A 21,789-nucleotide genomic window follows, 5' to 3' on the forward strand; every position below is an offset into this window, starting at 1 on the left:
CCTTTGCAAAGATTATACTGAGTCTTCATTCTGAAGTGCGCAAAATGCCCTAAAAATACAGTGGTTTGGCAGTAATAGAACGTCTGTTTCTATCCCAATTCTCAATTCCCCCTTCTGCCAGAGACTTGCAGATTTTTTTAAGACCACCAACTATGAAAATCTACTCAATGCACTAAAACAAACATTTTCATGCCCTTAAGGAATTTTTGTTCAAAGGAAAAAAAAATATTTTGGAGGCCCAAACACAGTCCTCTGGCATTTTTCCCAAAAGGAAAATTCTCCTCAAAACCCTGAAACCGTGGATGGCCAGCTTCTCTGGAAGGCTAACGGCTCAGCCAAAGCAGTTCCTGCCCTGGGTCAGGGACCATCGACCCCCCCACCCGCCCCACCCCCACCCCGGCTTCTCTATCCTTCAGAACCCTCCATTTCCTGCAGGCAAGGCCCCACTTTTGTTCCCTCGCCCTCTCCTGGAACACCACCAAGCCCTGGATGGGATCAGTGATGTCAGGGAACTGAAGGTACCCATCTCTCCTTTCATGAACACGGCTGGCCTCACAGGAAATCTACTACAGAATTGGAAGTGGGAGACCCAAGTCAGCCTTGGCTGGGTGGTTTTGCGGGGTTCTGGGTGGGTTTTCAAGTTCTGCCACTTAACACACTCGTGTCTCCCAAGGGATTGGGTGGGGAAAGGCTATCTGGTCCCTTCCCTTGGAGTCAGGCCCTCTCCGCTCTTCGGTTCTGAGAATTTTATGAGATGCCAACACAGACATCATCACAGATGCAGTACTGATGTAAGTCTGGGGCCTTTTTAAGGACGAATGTTGCTAATATTGTATGCCAACTGTAATTCGATGTTAAAGTAGATAAACAGAGTCATAAAAACTAATGTTGCAAAGTGGTGACATTAAGGGAGTTGTAACAAAGGGGAAGGCAGTTCTGTAATGTTGAAAGAGCATCCTTTGAATTTGTGCTCCCTTGGAAAGGGATGTAGGGGCCAAGTTCACAGCCTCCCACACAAAGGGGGCCAGGACGTACTCCTCCCTCCCAGCCAGACCGGGTAAGGTAAGGAATTAGCGACCAGGGCATTCCAAGAGCAGAGAATTCAGTCCCACGTTGATGATGCGTGGCTGACAGGACCATTTCTCAGAGGACCTGGCAACCTGGGGATGCAGCCCACGGCTCCCCAAGCCCAGGGAACGTGTTAGCCTCCCTGGTACCAGCAACTGAGTGACTGTCCCACCACACGGCGCCCAGACACCCGTCGGCCCGAGGCCTTGAACTCTGTTCCCTGGCCAGGCGGCCGGAGGCTGACCTCTCACTGTGAGCCGGCTGTAGACCTGAGAGTTGACCTCCTTGTCCCGCAGGTAACACCGGACCTCCTCCACGGCCTCTCGGATGATGGTGACGGCCAGCACAAAGCCCTGCAGAGAGAAGGGACAGGGGGTGAGCCCTGCTGAAGCCCAGCTTCCTCTCCTGTGGCCAGGGATGGAAAAGGCCACAGGGCAGCGCAGAACGAGCTCGTTACCCCAAATGCACATGCCCCAGCAAGCCTCCTTCTTCACCAGCCTCCGACACACACACCCCGGCGGAACTCTCACTGACACAGACGCACGAGGACGCCCCATTCACCAACTCTGAGGGGCTTCTGAGAGTGAAAAACGTAGATACAGCCAAGCTGCCCATCCACAGACAGACGGTGGCTAAGGGATGGTGACCGCTAACACGTGCATCTGATGGCCATGTCTCTCACCCTCCCAACGACCCCACGAGATCCGCCATACCAGGTCACCATCCCAGGGATCGCCATGCTACAGAGGGGGAAACTGAGGCATGGGAAGGTTGAGTAACGAAGCTCCTAAGCGATAAGCAGGAATTGTGAACTCTGGAAAGCAGGCTCCAGAGTCCTTGCTCTTAAGAGACACTGTTCCATATGACAGAGTCATAGCAACTAATAAACAAATCTAAAACTGCTTCATCTTCCCGAGTCAGGTAGCCCAACTCATGAACTATTTCCAGCTAGATTTTCCTCCTGTATCCACCCACAAAGGCAAGAACATTCATTCCTTCCTTTTTCTTACAAAACGCCCCTGGCATTCCTCCTTGTAAAAATATAAAGAACATGCCCTGACTGGTGCAGCTCAGTGGAATGAGTGCCGGCCTGCAAACCAAAGGGTCTCTGGTTTGATTCCCAGTCAGGGCATGTGCCTGGGTTTCAAGTCAGGTGCCCAGTAGGGGACACATGAGAGGCAAACACATATTGATGTTTCTCTCCCTTTCCTTCTCCCTCTCTAAAAATAAATAAATAAAATCTTAAAAAAGAGAGACAGAGAGACCCAAACACTTCACATCCTAGCGTGATTGTGATTGATCTCAAGCAACCTCCTTCTCCTTGGCTCCTCTGGTTCTTGCTCACAGAGTGAAGAATCCTTTTCCCTCCCCATATGCCTGGCCTCTGGTCCACAGGCCCTTCCGATGACTGGTTTGGAAGAATCCACCCGAGTGGACCTCATTTCCTAGCCAACTTTCTCAGGCATGCGAATTCCTGCACCATCCATCTCTCCTCAGTCATATCTACATGAATCTAGTTAAGAGAGCAAAATACTTATACCCAACGTGGCTCAAGTTCCCTCCCCACCACAGGTGCCAGCGATAAGGTGAATGAGATCGCAGGGGTGCGAACAGGTCTGTACCCCAAGATCCTTTCGGTTGATGGGTTTATGCCACGGGCCAGGCAGATGGATACTGTGAGGGGAGACAGCACACACCCCAGGTACCACACTTGAGATGTAAGAGTCAGGAAAGATAAGGAGACGCCCAGCTGGCTCCCTCCGTGGACATCTTGGGATCCCAACTTATGAAGTGTATGCACTTACAATATATATACATATATATACACACACACACATACATGTTCATATATATGAAATTCACTACACTGTATGCTACAGTGTGTATGGAACACAGGCACGCGGAAGAAGAGACTAAAAGGAAACAAAGCAGCAGCATAAATGGGGTATTGTTGGGGGCGGGGGGGGGTACTGCACAGGCAGGTTTGGGCTTTTTTTCCCCCTTTGGTTGTTCCTCACATTTTTCTCCAATTATAAAAAGCCCCTTTGTAATTGTGGGGTAACAAAAGAAAAGAAAAATGAACAGGAGCCGCCTGGGAGGCAGCAGACCTGGGTTTGGGGAAGAACCGACTACGGAAGACAGGCGAGGTGAGGACACGCCCGCTCCACACGCCCCAGCACAAAACCACCAATCAGAGGGACGGAGGCACTCCTGGCCACGCCCAGCAGAGCGCCGGGCGAAGTGTGAGCGATTCGCATGGTGCTTCAATGTTTTTAAAATGAGTTGTTGATGTTAAAAAAGCAAGAAAAAGAGATGCTGGGAATCAGAAAGAAAAATTACTCAGAACCATAGATATCCTGTTAGTTTTTTCTAAAAGGAGCAAAGGGGAGCAGGAACAGATGGCTTACTGGTTATACTTTTTCATAAATTCCGGAAAGATAAACAAATAAACAAAAATGACAGTGTTTTGGGGTTAGAACTGGATAGAAGGGAGATTTTTTTACACTAGGAACATGTTTTTTTGTTTCTTCAATCACGTGAATGTATTACCTTTCCAATAACTACACTTTAAAAAGGTGATCAAGAAATGATATTTTAGCTCTGGCTGGTGTGGCTCAGTGGGCTGAGCATCATCCCACAAACCCTACGGTCTCCAGTTCGATTCCCAGTCAGGGCACGTGCCTGGCTCACGTGGGCCAGGTCCCTGGTTGGGGGTGTGTGAGAGGCAACTGATTGATGTTTCTCTCTCACATGGATATTTCTCTCCCTCTCTCTAAAAAATAAATAAATAAAGTCTCTAAAAAAAAGAAACGATGCTTTATAAACAATATGGACTTTTTAAAATAAGCAAGCTATGGTTTTGACTCTAGATATGTAACAAATAGGTGGAGGATGAAAAAGTTAAATAAAATTAGGGCATTTCACACAAACGTCTAAAGTGTCTAACTCTTGGGCCCGGCAAATCCAGGTCCAAGTTTGCACCCGAGGGAACAGCATGGCGCCTTCCACTTCCGGCCGGGGCAGGAGCTCCCTGCCTGTCCCAGTGCTCGATCCCATCAGCCGGGCGGCCGAGTCTGCCACCCCCGGGACGTGAGAACACAGGCTCGCGGAGGGGAATGGCTGCCATCTGCCGAAAGGAGGCTCGACAGAGGTTTGCTCCGAGGCGCACCCGCAGACGCCTGGGAGGAGGAAGGCGCTATCCTCACATTCCAAAGCACCTCTGCTGCTCATGTGGAAGAAACTGCACCCCCACCTCTTCTCACGGCCGGAGCTGCCGCCCGACTTGCCTGATAATGTGGCACTCGCACGCGTGCGTGCACGCCCACTCACGGCTCCCTCAGCAGCGGGCTCCCTCTACTCCAAAAATGCCTGTGCACCGAATCCTTACGGTCTCCCACCCGGCACCAATTAATATGCTTGTTTTTGTTTCTTGAAGGGGGACTTGGATCTTTCCTACTTTAAGAATCCCCTTCCGTCCTGGCTCAGTGGCTCAGTTGGTTGGAGCGTTGCCCCAATATGACAAGGTTGCAGGTTCAATCCTCACCCTTGCAGGACACATACAAGCAGCAACCGATGAATGCATATTTTAAATGACAAACCGATGTTCTTCTGTGTGTGTGTGTGTCTCTCTCTCTCTCAAATCAGTTTAAAAAAATCTTCCAATTAAAAATTTAACCACATTTGTGAAAAGAGAATCTAAGTGTTCCCCCCCGTCTAGCTTAGCGAGAAATATGCAGCAATTATGCTTCATGATGTCTCTGGAGAAAAAGAGACATCAGCTCTGCTGTCTCCACAGCCCAGCCACACTGGGCTTCCTTCTGTCCCGCAAATGCCCTGAGCTGGTACCCACCCCGGGGCCTTTGCACGGCTGCTCCCTGTGCCCGGAATGCTCCCGGCCTCCTGCCCTCCTTCTCATCACCTCCTCATGAGGCCTCTCAGGGCCCCCCTGGCAAGGCCGCCCCTCCACTTCTCCCACCCCCACCTTCATCCTTTCAACGGATGCTCAGGGTGCCTGGGGTCCCCCGTCTGTGCTGTGACCTTTTCCTGCTGTCTTCACAGCACGTCTCGCAATTGCAAACAATCTTATTAGTCTGTTTCTTGGCCATCCCCTCTGAAACCCAACTCTGGGACGGCAGAAATGTCCACGTTTTGTTCATTGCCGCACCCCCGGCACCCAGCACCGTGCCTGGCACACAGCAGGTGCTCGATAACCATTTGCCAAGGGGACGGAAGAAAGAAAAAAAGGCAAGGGAAGGAATGGAGGGGCATTCCGGTTGGTTCTGTCACATTTCGTATACTTTTTTTAAACCCTTATGCTAAACGCTCTACAGAATAGACAGAAAAACGGGGTCTCAGAAAATAATTCAAACAGCACGATCTGGCAAGACAGAGACTCTGTCTTCCTCATTTGCCACTGTGTCCCTAGAGTCTAGAAATGGGTGGCACACGAGAAGCAAGCGGCAAACATCTGCTGAGATAAGGAAGGGCGGAGGGGCTGAGAGACAGAATGAATGGGCTGACACTTCGCTCTCCGCTGACGCAGGAAAGGAGCTTCAACCTTAAGGTCTGGGGGACTCCCAGTGCGTTGGTTCTGAGGGGCACCCTCTCCCTCAAAAGGCTGCTCTCCCGCCCCGCATGCTCAGGTGGGAGGGACAGACAGAGCTGTCTCTCCCCAAATCTCCAAGGCCACTGAGCAAACGCTGCTGCTGATTTACTCACCAGGGGGACCCAGTAGGTGTAGAGCGCGCCCAGTCTCATTTCAGGGACAAACTGGGAGCAGGCGAGGAGTAAGAAATAGAGGTTGAAAAAGTACTTGAACTGGTTGAACAGCACCTGGAAGGGAAGAGAGAAGAGGAAGGAGACATTCAAACTCAAGGCTTGTCTGATGAGGTTGGGCAGGTCTAGTGGGAGGTGACTGATGTTTAAATACTTTCCTGCAGAAGAACGCAACTCACGGGACATCTGTCACATAAAGATCAAGCAGTCCTATGTGTAATAAAAGTACGATTTTTAAAAGTAAAAATGTAAATAATGACACATAAGGAAATTGTATATGCCCAGTTCAGGACAGTGGTTACCTCTGGGGTGCACAGGGCACTCTGGGGGCTTCAACTGTGTCTGTTGGGAACAATCCTGCCTGCTTTCAGAAGTCCTAACCACCCCCCCACCATGGCTAAGGCTGAATAAAAGACCTTGGGACCATGAGCTACTAAGGAGACAAAGCTTATTCTCTGTCCCCTTTACTTCACCCCGCTTGGCCCGGGGTGGATGACTGGTTAGTCAATGACAGGTAAGATTCCTCAAGGGAGGGTCAACCTAAGACAAGCAGGGCCACGATGGGGCCATCAGGGAAGGCCTTGGGGGACTGTAGAAAAAGGGGGTGATGGACCCTCATCCCCAGGCTCTGACATAGCCTGAGTCCTCATTCTGTGTGTGAGAAGTCTCCTAATCCGTGGCTACCTGCAACCCCCAGCTGATTTAAGCCTGAAACAATGCTGGAGGGCGGTTCCCCAGGGCGATCAGGCCTAAGACGGAATGCGTTAGAGCCTGTGAAACCTGCTTTGCTAATGCCCTCAATTTAAACGATAAGGGTCCAAGCCTGAAATGAGTTGGTTTCCCAGTTTTATAGCCCTTAACTAATGACCCTGACTCAGAATAAGCCCTCATAGTTGTCTGAATGTTATCTATTGTTAGATCCTTACTGCCTGACAATGATGAGCTTACCTGTATTCCTGTGCAAATGGAACCCAATAAAAGCCCAGTGAGGAACAGGCTCATGGCCCTTCTCCTTTGAGAGATTGGCCACCTTTCCTCCCCAAGCAGATCATGTCTTGGAAGACTTATTCTCATCCATGGTGAAGGGAGGTTGGGGGGTGGCAATGGCCCAGCAGGCGGAGCCCCCCCCCCACATGTGTCTGTTACGTTTTATCTCTTAAACTATTTTGTAAGTACAGGTAGGCCACTCAAAATGTTGTTTTCTGCCCTGGCTGGTAAGGCTCAGTAGATTGAGTGCCGGTCTGTGAACCAAAGGGTTGCTGGTTTAATTCCCAGTGAGGGCGCATGCCTGGGTTGCAGGCCGGGTCCCCAGTTGGGGGTGTGCAAGAGGCAACCACACATTGATGTTTTCTTTCCCTCTCTTTCTCCCTGCCTTCCCCTCTGTCCAAATAAATAAATAAATAAAACCTTTAAAAAATGTTTTAAAGAATAAATTTTAATGGAAAGTGCTTAGGCTGTAAAATTGATCAAAAACGATGTTAAAAAAAAAAAGATTTAAAACCATTTTCGAAGCAAGATAAACTGTCACTTCCGTAATACAATCTCAGCACTGCAAAATACACACACACCAAAGAATCCCACCCTGTGTGGCAGGTGAACCCTGGCAGGGAAATAGACACCACGAGACTCAGCCACTGGGCGGTGAGTGAATATGACGTGTCTCTCCAAGGCCAAGGTGGTTAAGAGCTGTGGCTCAACCGCCCACTTCTGCCCGGTCACGGGGGCGTGCGTGGCCAGGCATTCCAGAAGGCGCAGCTGCCGGGTGGAAGAAAGTGGCCAGGTTTGCATCAGAACATCCAGAAATAAACTTTTTCTTCACTTACAATACTGAGATTTGGGTGGAAGGGTAGGGAGGGTTGAGACAGCTTAGCAATGACTGTAGTCAAATCACCCTTAAATGAAACAAACATTAAATTGACCTTAGGCTGCAGTACAATGTATTTGTGTTTCTGTGTCCTCTCTAAAGAAATCACACATAACAACTTTTTTCCCCCTTTCCAGCAGTGGAACTGGTTGCTCCTGCTGCTTCTAAGGTCAATCAGAGTTTTTGGAGGTTGTGTTGGATAAAAACAGGTATTTAATTCACATGTTTGGGGGGCAGGTTTGAGGAGTACAAGTCCGTGGATTTGTGTAAGTTAATGCGAAAAAGCTCTGACTCCAGAGTAACATACCAAGCAAAATGGAAACACCGATTAGCAAAATGTTAGTAGAGCAAAAATGTTAACAGAAACTCTTTCTCTGATAGTAAGGTTAAAAGGTACCTTTTAAAACCTTCTTTATACTCTCATCCTCCAACTTTCCTGTGGCTAACTATAAGTTCCGTGATGATGGGGAAGAAGCTGAAACACTGCTGGGGCCTCTGATGCCAGGTTCCCATAATATCGTCCTCCTTCTTACGTACAACACGCTAAGTAAGTGTGAAGTCACGCTAACTGATCACGTAGGCTCACAGACTGACAAACCGAAAGCCGCCACCTCCAGGTGCTGAGGACCAGGAAAAATGAACAGCCTGTGGACAGAGCGTATTCACAAGGTCTGCCCCGGGGACCTCAGTCTTCCAGGACTGGCATCATGGCATACAGTTGGTGTGGGAAGAGAAACACGGGTGTGGTCCCTGCCTGTATGTACATACCCCAGGAAGAAAGGTGAAGAAGTTGTACTTCTGATTGTTGATGACATTTCGAGGGTACCTCTGATCCCTCTTCTCGGGGTGCCCCAACCAGACCGTGCGGGGCCTGGGCTCCCCTCCACCACAGCATCTCAGCCACTCACAGCACCTGTGGGAAAGACAAGCCCACACTGTCAAGGCCACGCCCACTGTTGAGGCCACGCCCACGCCTGCCTACTGCTCTTGGAGTGTTTTTTTTAAGCACCATCTGGGGTTCATCCTTCGGTGAGATGGGAAACAGCTGAGGCTCCTAAGAAGCTGCGTTCAAAATCAAAGATGCTTTGTGTCCAAGCCCAAATTATTTATTTCAAAACACAGAATTCATTTTTAAACTGGCAAAATTGTTATTACTTTTACATTTTATAGACGAAAGAGGAAAGCCCAGGGCGGCGGGACAAAGCACCCAGCTTTGCAGAGGTGTGAGCAACAGCCAGGTCTGGCCAGGAGCCACGCCCGTCTCACTTGAAACCTGGTTTCTTTCCAACACCCCTGCCATCAAGGCTGCTGGTTACACCGACATTACTGGGCAAAGGAGGAGGGGAAGGATCTCCTTTCGGCCCAGCTCTCCTCTTAGCAACACAGAAAGACACTGACTCAGAGCCCAGCGTGGCCTGCAGATGCGCCGGCGTGCAAGCTGCAGGCAGACCGGCCCTGAGTGCCCGCACCCCCTGGCTGTCCTGAGAGGGCAGCTCATTAGCTGCCAGGTCACCTGTGCAGAAGGTAAGGGAACACCTGGGAACGTGGCCTGTTCTGGCAGCACAGAGCCACCACTCTGAGACCCGCTCCCCACACCCCCCAAGAAAAGGCAGCTTGTCCTTCTGGAGAGCCCACAACCAAGGCATGTGGAGAGTCACAAGCCCTCGTGGGTACTGCAATGGAAACACCCATGGTCGCCTCCCATCCCTGCACTGACGGCTGGCCGGAGGCACCCAGCCCTGCCAGACCCTGGAGACGTTGCCAAAATGAAACCAACCCGACAAGACTCACATAATCACTTGTCTTCCGAGGCCCTCCCTTCTCCCCTCGTCCTACAGACCAGGCAGGCCCCACTGGGGTGCTGAGGTGCTGCGGTCCAGGGCGGAGCAAACACAGTCTCTGGGACTCAGGACTCTTGAGATTAGCCAGCCAGCAGCAGCAAGCTGCCTGCCTGATGCTCAAAATTTCCATGATGAAACACGATCCTGCTTCTTAAAAATAACATCCTCCTTCCAGTAAACTGGTGCTCGGGTGGGGCGTGGCTCTGATAAGGACAGATTTTGCTTCTAGTAATTCATTCGAGTGGGTGCCTTTCTAAGTTGTCCAAAGGCCAGAGACACCAGGAGCCTCAGGGGGTCCGCCCCCATTCCTGCCCTTGGGTGTGAATTACCCACGCTGGCCACCAGTGGACACTATGAGTGTGGAATGAGGGAGGGAGGGAAGGGGTGGGTTCGTTTGGCGGGAAGCACATCCTTCTATTAGCAGAGAACTTCTAGAACAGGGGTGTCCAACCTGTGGCCCTCTGTCCAACCAGAGCCTCCCACGGACCCTCCTTAAAGGTGCGTCCCCGACTTCCGGTCAAGACGGCGGCGTAGACAGACATGGCTCACTTCTTCACACAACCACATCAAAATTACAACTAAAATACAGAACAACTATCACTCAGAACGGTCAGAAATCAAGTTAGATGGAAGTCTGACAGCTACGGAACTAAAGAAACCATATCCATCCACATTGAGCGGGCAAGCTGGTGCCATACCTGAGACTCCATCAACTCGGCTAAAACTGTGAGACTCGCCTTGGAAACCCCCAGGGTCTCTGCCCCACCCATCTCATGGGCCAAGGCAAGCTGTTTTTCCATATGAATGGCTGCTCTTGGCTCTTCACAACTTCCTAAATCCTCTCAAACAAGCAGCAGCCAGTCTCAGTGAGCCCCAGGCCCAGCACTAGCAGCAGCCACCTCAGATTACTTTATAGCTTACTCAGGGTGGCCCTGGGCAAAACACAGGTCAGGGCTGACCTTGACCTTCACCACCCAGGACATCCCAGGGCCAGTGCACCCAGTGGACAGCCACAGACCACGTCAGGGCACCACCACCCTGCCCCTGCACAGCTGATCCTCCACAGAGGGCGGAGGGAGGTGGTCAGTGGTCACGGCCAATCCTTGCCCCTCACTGGCCTGGGTGAAACCCTCGCATTGATCATTGGGTGGAGGGGGGCAAAGGGCGAAAAACTGAGACAACTGTCATAGCATAATCAATGAACTATAACTTAAAAAAAAACATGCATTTATACTGGATCTGTGTGTCTGCAATTCTGACCTCTTAGACCCTGCACGCTACCATCCTGACCGCTCATGCCGCCCCCGTGACAGCTGAGCCGTCCCACACGCTGGCTGCTACGGCACACAGCCACTGGCCCTTTAAATCAGTTAAAATCGGAGAGCTCAGTGCCTCGTTCTCACTAGGCACATTTCCCGGGCCCCCACGGCCACACGTGGCCCGTGGCTATGGACCAGACTGTGCAGGTGCCGGACGCTGCAGCATGACAGAAGTCAGTGCCCAAGAAGACACACGAGGACATCAGTAAGTGGACCGCACGACTGAAGAAAATTTCCAAAGCAGTTTCCCAAACTCTGGTCACTTTCATACACACCTGGGATTTCTGTGATAACCAACCGCCTCTACTGTCTAGATCTGCATATCTGACATCAGGGGTTAGCAATGGGGGGGGGGCGGGTTAGCCACTGGGATGTGGACGGCGGAGGAGGCCAGGCCGTGGCTACTTGTCCTCCGATGCACAGGACAGCGCCCACACCAGGGAATGACCTGGCACCAAATGTAGGCGGTTCCCCGGGTGGAGAGCTCCATTTACGTAAATTTCTTTTAAAAGGTGATTTCATATCAGTGTCATAAACGGAAAACCACCATTGCTTGTCATGCATAGAAGGCAAATACCAAAATCGGCGAAATGGAAAGCCAACAACTCCCCCTAAATTCCCACCAGATGCGGTGGCTCTGAGTCTGGCATGGCCACCTGCCACCTGCCACCCCCTCCTGTGGCGAGAAGACACCAGCAAGTGTCCACTGTTAAGAATGGGGACCAGACGGGGCTAGAAATACAGGAGGAACACCAGATAAGGAAGTGAGTGTCTCCGTGTGGTTTGGTTCCTGTCCCCAAGTTACTCTGACGTCATCACTGCAGCCCCCAGAAACATCACCTGCCCACATCTGGGGAACTGATGTTCTGCGGTGGCAGCCTTGGGCTCAGTGGCAGATTCACAACTGACCAAGTGTCCCCCCGCCTGCCCAAACAGAAGAGGCTGCAGCTAGGCTCCTTCTCAACTTCTGGATTTATAACCTGCAAATCTCTAGCCTCCGTGGCTGCTGCCACGCCCTGTCTGTCTAGTGGGCCGGCTTTAGGCCCCCCCCAACCCCCCTCCAAGGTCTGGGACAGGAGGTGCCCAGAGCTGTGTTGTGACAGCTGGCACCTGCAATCATGGATTGCTACTGTTGCTCCTTAATACCAAGCTCAGCTGTCTGTCACTTGCCAGGAAGTAACTCTCATGCTACCTTCTGGACAGGCTGGGCAGATGGGCTACAGGACAGAGTCTCTGAGAGGGAGAAATTAGTGGAGGGACTGGCAAAGAAGTAACAAGCCAGAGCCACTGATTCAAAACAGCGGGACTGCGTGGCTAGGGTCAGGAACACCAGGCTCCAAGGCACCTACTGTGCACCTTCTCATCCTCTGAAACCCCACTTTCTTTCTCTGTGAAAAGATAGTAACAAGACCTGCCTTGCTGAATGATTACGAGGATGAATGATTTATATAGAAAAGATACAGGACAGTGCCTAGCACCTAACAGGCATTCAATTAAAAGCAGGTATTATTTCTGAAGTCACTTTTCTAGATTAAAAAAATGAAACAATTTTGTCACTCGTTCATATCAACAGCTATGGAAACAGGTTAAGATATAAGGCTAGACATAATTTAATCTGCACTGTGATCAGCTTAGACCACTTAAACAAAGAAAAACCCAAGTAGATCTTCTTACGATTTGACTCCAAAACAAACACAGGTTATGGGGGCTGACCTGCTGTGGTTTCACAGAGTCTGGCTGAAAGCACGGGAAAAGCAAATACTGTAGGAGGAAGTGCCAGGGCAACACGGTTTCTGGAAAAGGTAACTACTGGAACAAAGAGGGGCCTCCAAAGAAGTGACCGTCTCCATCCTCAGAGCCTCGGCCACCGGCAGGCCCTCTGTCAATATTTGCTGAGTTACCCGCTACATCATGCACCACCCTTTTCCGGAAGCCGGGCTCCAGGAAGCGATGGTCTCAGTGTTGGCACTGGGAAGATTCGGGAAGAATGTAACAAAAACTGAGAGCAGCATGAAGAAAAATCGTCTACAGCATTTGAAGGGCAGAGGGGAGGGAGGAGGGTGAATCTGCCCCCAACCCCAGGGACACCTGGCAATGTCCAGAGGGCCATTTGGCTGTCACAAGGGCAGGCTCAGGAGAGGTGCAGCTGACAACGAGTGAGGGGAGGCCAGGGACACTGCTGAACACCCTACAACACACAGGACAACCCCACGCAGAGCAGGGGTGTGAGAACTTGGTCCAGAGCAGTGCCCCCCACCCCCCCATTTCTGCAATGATGGAAACAATCTACACCAGCGCCGTCTGAGAGCAGCCAGTTAGCCACCTGTGACCTCTGGGTCCCCAAAATGTAAAGTGGAAACGTTATTCCACCGGTTTAATTATTTTGGGTAGCCACACACAGCGCTGGCCAGTTTGCTCAGTCAGTCAGAGCATCGTCCCGATATACCAGGGTTGCGGGTTTGATACCCGGTCAGGGCACAAACAATAATTAACCAGTGCATGCATAAGTAAGTGGAACAACAAATTGATCTCTCTCTCTCAGATCAATAAGTAGAAAATGAACAAATGACCCCCCTGTATCTGGCAGTCACTGAACTGGACTGCATGTCCAGAAGGAGGGAACCCAAACTGTTGGGCACGGGCACCTGGGCAGGGTGGGAAGAAGAGAGGGATGATGGGAAAAGCAGAAAGGAGGCACAAAAAAACCCTTTTCCTCTGTCCTAAAACCATCCTAGTGGCTACATCTGTTTTTTTAACTACGAGAATGCAAAATCTCAAGTCAACGCAGAGAGAGAAGCCGGTGCACTCACTACCTTTGACCACATCTGTGGCCACAGGAGAAACGAGGCCATTTCTCTTTAAATGGCGAGCTCAGGTGCAGCATGACCTCCTGAAGGGACGTGTCCTACACAAACACAGGGACTGGTGAGCGACAGGAAACGCACAGGGATGCTCCCAGCAGCACTGAGAGAGCGGGAGCAAGACCTGCAAATGCCCACGTGTCCACTTTGGAGGGATGCCCGGTGGCAGTAAAGGGACGAGGGCACCCACGGGCAGGTCAGGATGCAGGTGGTGTAGTGGGAGGGGAAAACATAAAGCGATACGCGATGTATTGTGCTAGATCTTAATAAAAAACTATGTGCTCATATAGGTGAGTCCGGGGTAAAAATACCAAGACGCACACCCCAGCCGGTATTTCTGGTTCTCCTGTGGGGAGGGCCAGACGCAGGTGGTAGGAACTGCCCTACTTCCCCTGCCTCCCATCTTCCCCCACTGGCCTCTTTCTGCCCAGCAGCCCACATGCCTCCCCTTGTGTCCCGCCCCCACTGTGATTCCATAATTACAGACTCCAGTCCAAGCCTCTTGGCCTCGTCTCCCAGGTCCTCCCTGATCAGGCCGACTGCAGCCAAGGCAGGTGAGCCTCAGAACTCCCGTTCTCAGGCTTCCCCAGCTGGTCCTAGCCTCTCCCACTCCCCACCCGTGGGCAAGATTCATTCACACCCCACCTCCTGGGGCCGGCCCATCCCCCACCAACATACCCTTCAAAACCCAACTCCCTTTTCTTCACAAGAGGAAAGGAAATGGCATTTGCACTGTGCTTGTCCGTCTGCCTGAGACAAGGACGAGACGAGAACTGGTCAGCTCGTAGCGACAGAAGCCTAGCCAGCATCGTAGAATAAAGGAACAAAAGGAACAAAAATCCAACTTGGGGTCCGGTGGGCCGGAGTCACAACGTGGGAGGGAAGTGGCGGACCCTGCCTCGCCCCTGGCAGAATATGTCCCTGCACCAGTCCAGCGGGACCGACCCTGGATTCGTCAAGACAGAGCTGAAACACAGGCCCTGACACACGCCAACGCTTCATGTGTGGCAACTGACCCAACTTTTAAATGTCTTGCAAAACCAAAGCCACGCAGAGGTATCGGTTTTTATTCAGGATGACGACCTAGATCAAAAAGCCTACCACCTGTGTGGGTGGGGGTGGCAAACACACCATTACAGTTGGGAGGGGTCGAAATCGGCATCACCTGGAGGGAGGGCGACCTGGTGATAGGGATGAAACCACAAATGCACGTCCATGACATCCCCCTTGCGTGTTCCCATATGTCCTAACGTGGACACCAGGACTCATGATCGAGGTCGATCACTGTTACCTTGCTGGCAACAGCAAACCACTAGTTTTGCCTGTGAAATGGGAAGGCTGGCTAAATGAAGCCTGGTATATCCACTCCACAGAATCCTATAAAACCACTGAAAGGGGGGGAAGCTTTTTATGTCTTGAAGTGGAACAAGTCTAGGGAATATTATCAAGTAATAGAAAAAAATTATGTTGTGCTCTGTAAGGTGTATTAACAATGGAATAAAGAAGAGATAAATCTATGTGTGTGTCTAGATCGATGAAAGAGAGAGATAAACTCATTCATTCATTCATTCATTCATGGGCTTTTTAAAAAGACAAACGCTTTGAAATTCTCTGGAATGACCTGAACTGGACAGTGGCCACCTCGGGAGGCACAGGGTGCCTGAGCAGAGGCTGCGTTCTCGACGTGCACGCTTCTGCACCTTCGAAACACCGAACTACGTGACTGTGCTGATCAGACATTCACATTTAGACACAGAACAAAACCCGGACCTACCCTGCACTCAAACAGCACATGGCTCCCAGTGTGCAGCCTCGGATCTCAGCTGTGAGCTGGAGGGTTAGAGACCAGACACTGTTCACCATCCCCCGCCCCAGGCCTGTATACAGAAGGTGCTCATTCACTCTGTGCGGCTGCCAACTCTCTCCTGCCCAGGCACCCAGTGCTCCGGGTCCTTCCGCCTCATCTCCTGCACTTGCCGTCGATGTAGGTCATCTGCTCACAGGTTCCAACAGGCCAGTGTGTGCCAGTGGCCCACAAAATGCTGGAGAACTGAGTGGAATTAAGTGATTACATGGAAGGCAATTCCTCACGCACCAAACAATAAGCAAACACATCTTTTGCCCTGGCTGGTGGTAACTCAGTGGATGGAGAGCTGGCCTGAAAACGAAAAGGTCGCCAGTTTGATTTCCAGTCAGGGCACGTGCCTGGGTTGCAGGCCACAGTTGGGGACCTATGAGAGGCAACGGACTGATATTTCTCTCCCTCTCTTTCTCCCTCCCTTCCCCTCTCTCTAAAAGGAAACAAAATATTTTTAAAAACATTAAAATTTAAAAACTTTTTCAGAAATTTGAGGGTTTTTTAAAAAAAGATTTTACTTATTTTTAAAGAAGGGGGAAGGGAGGTGGAAAGAGGGAGAGAAACATCAATGTGTGGTTGCTTCTCGTGCGCCCCCTACTGGGGAGCTGGCCCACAACCCAGGCATGTGCCCTGACTGGGAACTGAACCAGCAACTCTTTGGTTCACAGGCTAGTGCTCAATCCACTGAACCACACCTGCCAGGGCTAAAAAACAACCATCTTTAAAGTGCCCAGACTGGGCCAGGGGCTGTGGCAGAGTCATGTGTGTGAGTGACTCCCTTACTGCTCACCCCAGTCCCACAGGCAGGTGCTCGCAGGCGGGGAAACAGCCCCTCGGACTGTCCTGCAGCTGGAGACGGGCAGAGCCTCCTGCGGGTCCAGCGGTCTTCACACAGCGTTGGGCCATACAGTCAAACTTGAACAGAGACACTCTTGCTTAAACCCACATCCTCAGCCCCTCCAGATTCCCGGCAGCTGACCCTGGCCCTGGGGAGCCAACCGCTCTGTTAGTAACCCTTTCTCCTTCCCAGGCTCTGGCTCCGCCCCTGTTCCCATGGAGACCTGGGCAGCAGCCACTGCCATGCCCGGCCCCACCTCGGATATGGCTTTGGCACTGAAACAGCCCCAGGAAGGCCAAGGGCACCTGTAGCAACACCTGTCCCTCTGGAAATAGGAAGTGGAGGTGCCAAGGGTCTGGTACAACGCCAGCTTTGGTGAGGAAGGGCGCTCACCAGGGAGCGAGGTCCCACCACCTCTTCTGATGGTGATGAGGCCACCCTGGGTTCCAACCACAGTGCCGCCGGCCTCCACCCTCCACAGGGAAGCCAGACATTGTGCTCTCTGCTCTGTTCAGTACACACGGCTTTTATCATAAGAAACTGTAGGTGGATTTTCCTTTCTCATTCCACAAACGTTTGTTCAATGCTTGCAGGCTGCCAAACATATCTTCCGTGACTCTCAAACACACCGCCATGAGAGGTTAAGTTCACCCAGGACACCTACAGAGTATGTACTGTGTCCCCAATCACATACAGGTCCCTCCAGCTCTGCACCCCCACCCCCTCACTCACCGATAAACAGGAAGCCCAACTGGTGGTGGACAGAGAAAGGAAAGCCTATGTTTACTTCTTCCTCTCTCCTTTGTAAACTTTCCCAACCTTGTGGGCAGGCACTGGGCGCGAGCAAAATTAAACCAGCAGGTGGAGGCACCGCCCATTGCCAGCCCCTGCAGTGTGGGGCGAGCCTGGGTTTCTCGGGGCGCAAGATGACAGAGCCCTCCCAGAAAGGGCCTGAACACCCATGTAGTCCGTCTAACCCGGGGACCTAAGATTCTGGCCTGTGAAAATTCTCAAAACGTAACAGCAAGTTCATGCATCAAGACATCCTCTCTAGGCAAAGTCCTAACTCATACCGGCAAAAATGAACTGAAATCATGTCACTTCACTGCCACTCGCCAAAAATGATCACGCCTCTATGCTAACAGGACGGAAGCCTTTAAATAATTCTAGCTACTGCATCTTTAAGTTTTCTATAACAGGAAGCACCACTTTTAAAAAAAAAAAGAAATTATTGCTTTCCTAATGAAAAAAATAAGCCTGCAGTGCTTGGAAGGCCCGTGCAGGGCCCCAGGGCTGGGAAGGACACTCCAGCGCTGCTCTGAGTGGGTCGGGCCCCTCCTGGGCCATGCCGGCCCTCTCTGGCTTGGCGGGGCTCTCTGTGCGGCAAACCCTGGTCCCCCAAGCTGCTAGTGCCCTCATTTGGCACCAAACAGCCCACTGCTACTGAGGGGGATGTTTGTGTCTGACAAAGGCGCAGCCCCAGTGCATGCAACTGCCTGGAGACGCCAGGTATCTCGGTGATGCAGCAGATGTCACTGAGAGCCCGTAAGGGCTGAAACGGGGGCAGCTCCAGCCAAGTGGCAAATCTGGGATCAATTTGAGATCTGTAATGCAAACCTGGAGACAAGATGCTGCTGTGGCTAGTGTCTTAAAGGAACAGGCTAAGTGAATGGGAAAGCAGCAGGGAAAAGAGGGACGGAGGGAAAGGAGGAGGGGGAAGGACCTGCCTTTTCTCTCCAGCTGTTTCACTGCTTCTCCTCCTGCCGGCTCCAGTGCTCAGGACCAGCCCGCACTGAGAGCCCACCTTGGGCTGGCACACCACCCACGCCTGGATGAATGGGGAACGCGGAGTCCCTTGGGGATCTTAATGACTCCTAATAAAACCCAGGGCACTGGAAGCGGGGAGACCCGACTGGAACTGGAGCTCCCGTTCTCCATCACCCACTCAACAAATACTTTCGGAGCACCTGCTCCGTGCTCGTCTCCGAGCTGAGCACTGGGGTGTAAGCAAGACAGAGGAAGGGGCTACTTTCATGGAGCCTACTGTTCTGCAGGTGGACAGGGTGGCAACAGAAAACCAGCAAAGTAACAATAGTTAACGGGAATGTGCCACGGGTGGGAGGCAGCTCCTTCAGAGCAGGGGGCCTGGACGGGCCTGTCTGAAGAAGAGCTGATAGCACTGAGAACCGTGAGAGGAGCAGGCAGCCCCGTAAGAGCTGTGTGGCCTGGGCTGGCCGGTTCTCTACCCCTCTCGGTCTCAGCCTCCCGGGAACCAGAGAAAGGGCAGACCGTGTGTCCATGCCACAAGACAATCCGCAGTGGTACCACCTACAGAACCACAGAGTTCAGCCCTGGCTGGGTGGCTCAGTGGATTGAGTGCTGGCCTGAGAACCAAAGGGTCGCTGGTTCAATTCCCAGTCAGGGCACATGCCTGGGTTGCAGGCCAGGTCCCCAGTAGAGGGTGCACGCGAGGCAACCACACATTGATGTTCCTCTACCTTTCTCTCTTCCCCTCTCTGAAATAAGTAATTAAAACCTTTAAAAACATAAATAATTCTTTTAAAAAACCCACAGAGTTAAAATTCTATGACGTGTCCTGAGATGGAAGCTCCCTGTGGGCAGGGCGTACTGCCTGGTGCTCACTGCTCCGTCCTCAACGTTACACGTGAACCAGGGACAGACCGGCACGCAGCAGATACTTACGGAGCGAATGAGCAGCCGGCCTCTGAAACGCCCGGTGCCAAGGCTCGGACTGGCGTCCTGCGCTGTGGGAGACACAGCTGCTGGGTGGGCGTCGCCCTGCGGGCAGGGCTCCACCTATTTCCAACAGGTGACTTCTCCGGTCTGGGGGTCTGTGCCCCCCTTTGTGTTTTGGGGGTGACTCTGCGGGCAATGGTTGCAGCCAGGTCACTAGATGGGGCCCGTAGGAGAGGCAACCAACCGATGTTTCTCTCTCACACCCACATTTCTCTCCTTCTCTTTCTCCCTCCCTTCCCCTCCCTCTATACTAGAGAGATGATGTGTCCTACGATGTCTACCTATGGCCATTGGGACGGACAAACTACGGGGCGGGACAAAAGTAGATTTACAGTTGTGAGTTCGCAAAACATAGTTTGTTCTTGTTATTGCTATCGTATCACTTTCCACACGCACAACTGTAAACCTACTTCTGCCGCCCCCGTATAATGCACATGCGATGTGGTCTAATCTTATAGACAGAACATGGAGCCAGGAAAGCCAGGCACGAACGCTGGCAGAAGGAGCCTCTGCTGCTGGCCATCAGAGTATAGGTAAGGCTGGGGGAGGGCGGGGGAGGGCGGGGGGGGGAGGGGGTGTAGGAGGAGGCTCCTGCTGCTGGTGACGTGTGTTCACTTTAGGGAGATTCACTGAGCCGTGTGCATTTAGGGCCTGTGCCCTTTAATGAGTGTGAACGTGTGTGAATATACGGGTGCCTGAGCATCATCTTTTAAAATCAGCTTATGGGGGGAGAACACCAGGTGGGACAAGCTGTCTCACCTGTTTACTCCTTGGTCCTTTGATTTACCTGAACACCATTGTCATTCCTGGTCTGAGAGCCTCTAATTAACTGCCTTTAATTTGGGGGCGTACAAAAATGAGGAGAGAAGATGGAGATGGGTTAAGATCTCCAGTTTAAAAAAAAGTTTTTTAAAGATTTTTTTTTTTTAGAGAGAGGGGAAGGGAGGGAGGAAGAGGGAGAGAAACATCAATGTGTGCTTATTTCTTGCACACCCGCTACTGAGGACCCGGCCCACAGCCCAGGCATGTGCCCTGACTGGGAATCGAACCAGTAACCCTTTGGTTCACAGGCCAGGGCTCAATCACTGAGCCACACCAGCCAGGGCTCCAGTTTTAAATTTTATTTGCACTTTTATGGAGACTGTATAAATGCTAAATAAAAAGTATTCAGATTCAAATGATTTCCTCTTACAGGGTGAGGACGGATTTCTGAACCATAAGACGCTCCGCACTTTCTCCCCCACCCGTAGAGCATAACTTATCCAGAAAGGGTGAGAAAGAAAATACAGACCCATATGTAATTCTGAAAGCAGACACCACGTTTCTGAAGAATGGACAGTTACCAGGATGATTTGAAGTTTCTAGAATTTTCCTGTCGTATCATTTCTGCTACTGATCGGCCCTCACGAGGAACAATGGAACACGACACACAGTTTCCTTCCAAGTCTCAGAAGCCTCAGAAGGGCCTGAGGCCTCATTCCCCTGGACAAAAACCACCTGCTCTCAATGGATAGTCTGGAAAACCTCACATAGGAAAAAGGGCATGGAGACAGGTTGAAAATGTAACTTGCTGCCTAAGTTCAAAATAAAGTGAGCCTTTCCATCCACCCTGCAGAGCACAGGGTGAGAGTGTTAGGTTGCTGGGGGGTGAGACGGGGGTCTGCTCAGTCCACGCGCCTCGGCAGCATGCTCACAGGGAGCTCCCATCAACGTCAGTTCACAATAAAGGTTTATTAATACTACGGAGAGATACCACACCTGCCGAAACAGCCATCAATGAGACCCTTCTTCTGAGTTAGTCTCCTGGGGCAGCCGTGATAAAACAGCACAGACTGGCATTGTTTTCACACAGTTCTGGAAGTCCAAGATCAAGGTGTCGGCGGGCCTGGTCTTCTCCGAGGCCTCTCCCCTTGGCTTGCGGATCGCACTGTGTCCTCAGATGGTCTTCCCTCCCACCCCTGGCATCTCTGTGTGTGTCTTCATCTCCTCTTTTTAGAAGGACACCAGAGAGACTGAATTTCGGGCTCACTTCGACTTCACCTTTCCTTCAAAGGCTCTCTCTCCAAATACACTCACGTTCTGAGGAGCTGGGGGTCGGCTCCTCCACATGCCACTCTGGGGAGGGGGCACAAGTCGGCCCACAGCAGGTCCCAAATGTTCCCTTCCGACAGCTCAAGGGTTCCTTAGTTATTAAATCAGAAGGCTGACCTCAGAGCGAAGAACAATAATCCGAGCGTGATTTCTCGTCCAACAGGTTTTTCTTTTTTAAAGATGAGATGAGTCACCTTGTAAAGGCCATATGGGGCACAGCCACTCAGGGCGCATTCATCCCATTGGTCCAGAGGTTCCTAAAGGCGCAATTCTGTCCCCTTCCCTGCCCAGGGGACACTTAGTTGTCTGGAGACGCCTGTGGTTGTCACACCTGGGGGGAGGGTGCCCCTGGAATCCAGTGGGTGGAGGCAGGGATGGCGCCACACATCAGACCAAAGACAAGACGGCCCCACAACAGAGAACAGCCAGACCCGAAGTGTCCACAATGCCAAGGCCGAGTCTGACCTCACCTGCCTCACAGCAGAAAGCCCGGCGGTGGGCGTGGGAGCTCCCACC

At 51.7% G+C, this 21,789-nt stretch overlaps 1 protein-coding gene across 1 annotated transcript in view; it reads right to left on the minus strand.

Annotated features, from left to right (window-relative positions):
- Window positions 1-21,789, minus strand: part of ATP9A (ATPase phospholipid transporting 9A (putative)) — a 101,538-nt gene that overhangs the window by 72,197 nt on the left and 7,552 nt on the right. Inside the window, exons 2-4 of the mRNA XM_053671248.1 lie at window positions 8,477-8,621; window positions 5,788-5,901; window positions 1,313-1,421 (exon numbers count right to left, since the gene is read on the minus strand). Coding sequence (XP_053527223.1) covers window positions 1,313-1,421; window positions 5,788-5,901; window positions 8,477-8,621 — 368 coding nt within the window. The remainder of the gene's footprint in view (window positions 1-1,312; window positions 1,422-5,787; window positions 5,902-8,476; window positions 8,622-21,789) is intronic.

The sequence above is a fragment of the Artibeus jamaicensis genome, unplaced genomic scaffold, assembly GCF_021234435.1.
Source record: "Artibeus jamaicensis isolate MK-2021 breed Jamaican fruit bat unplaced genomic scaffold, CSHL_Jam_final contig_685, whole genome shotgun sequence".
Taxonomy (NCBI): Eukaryota; Metazoa; Chordata; class Mammalia; order Chiroptera; family Phyllostomidae; genus Artibeus; species Artibeus jamaicensis.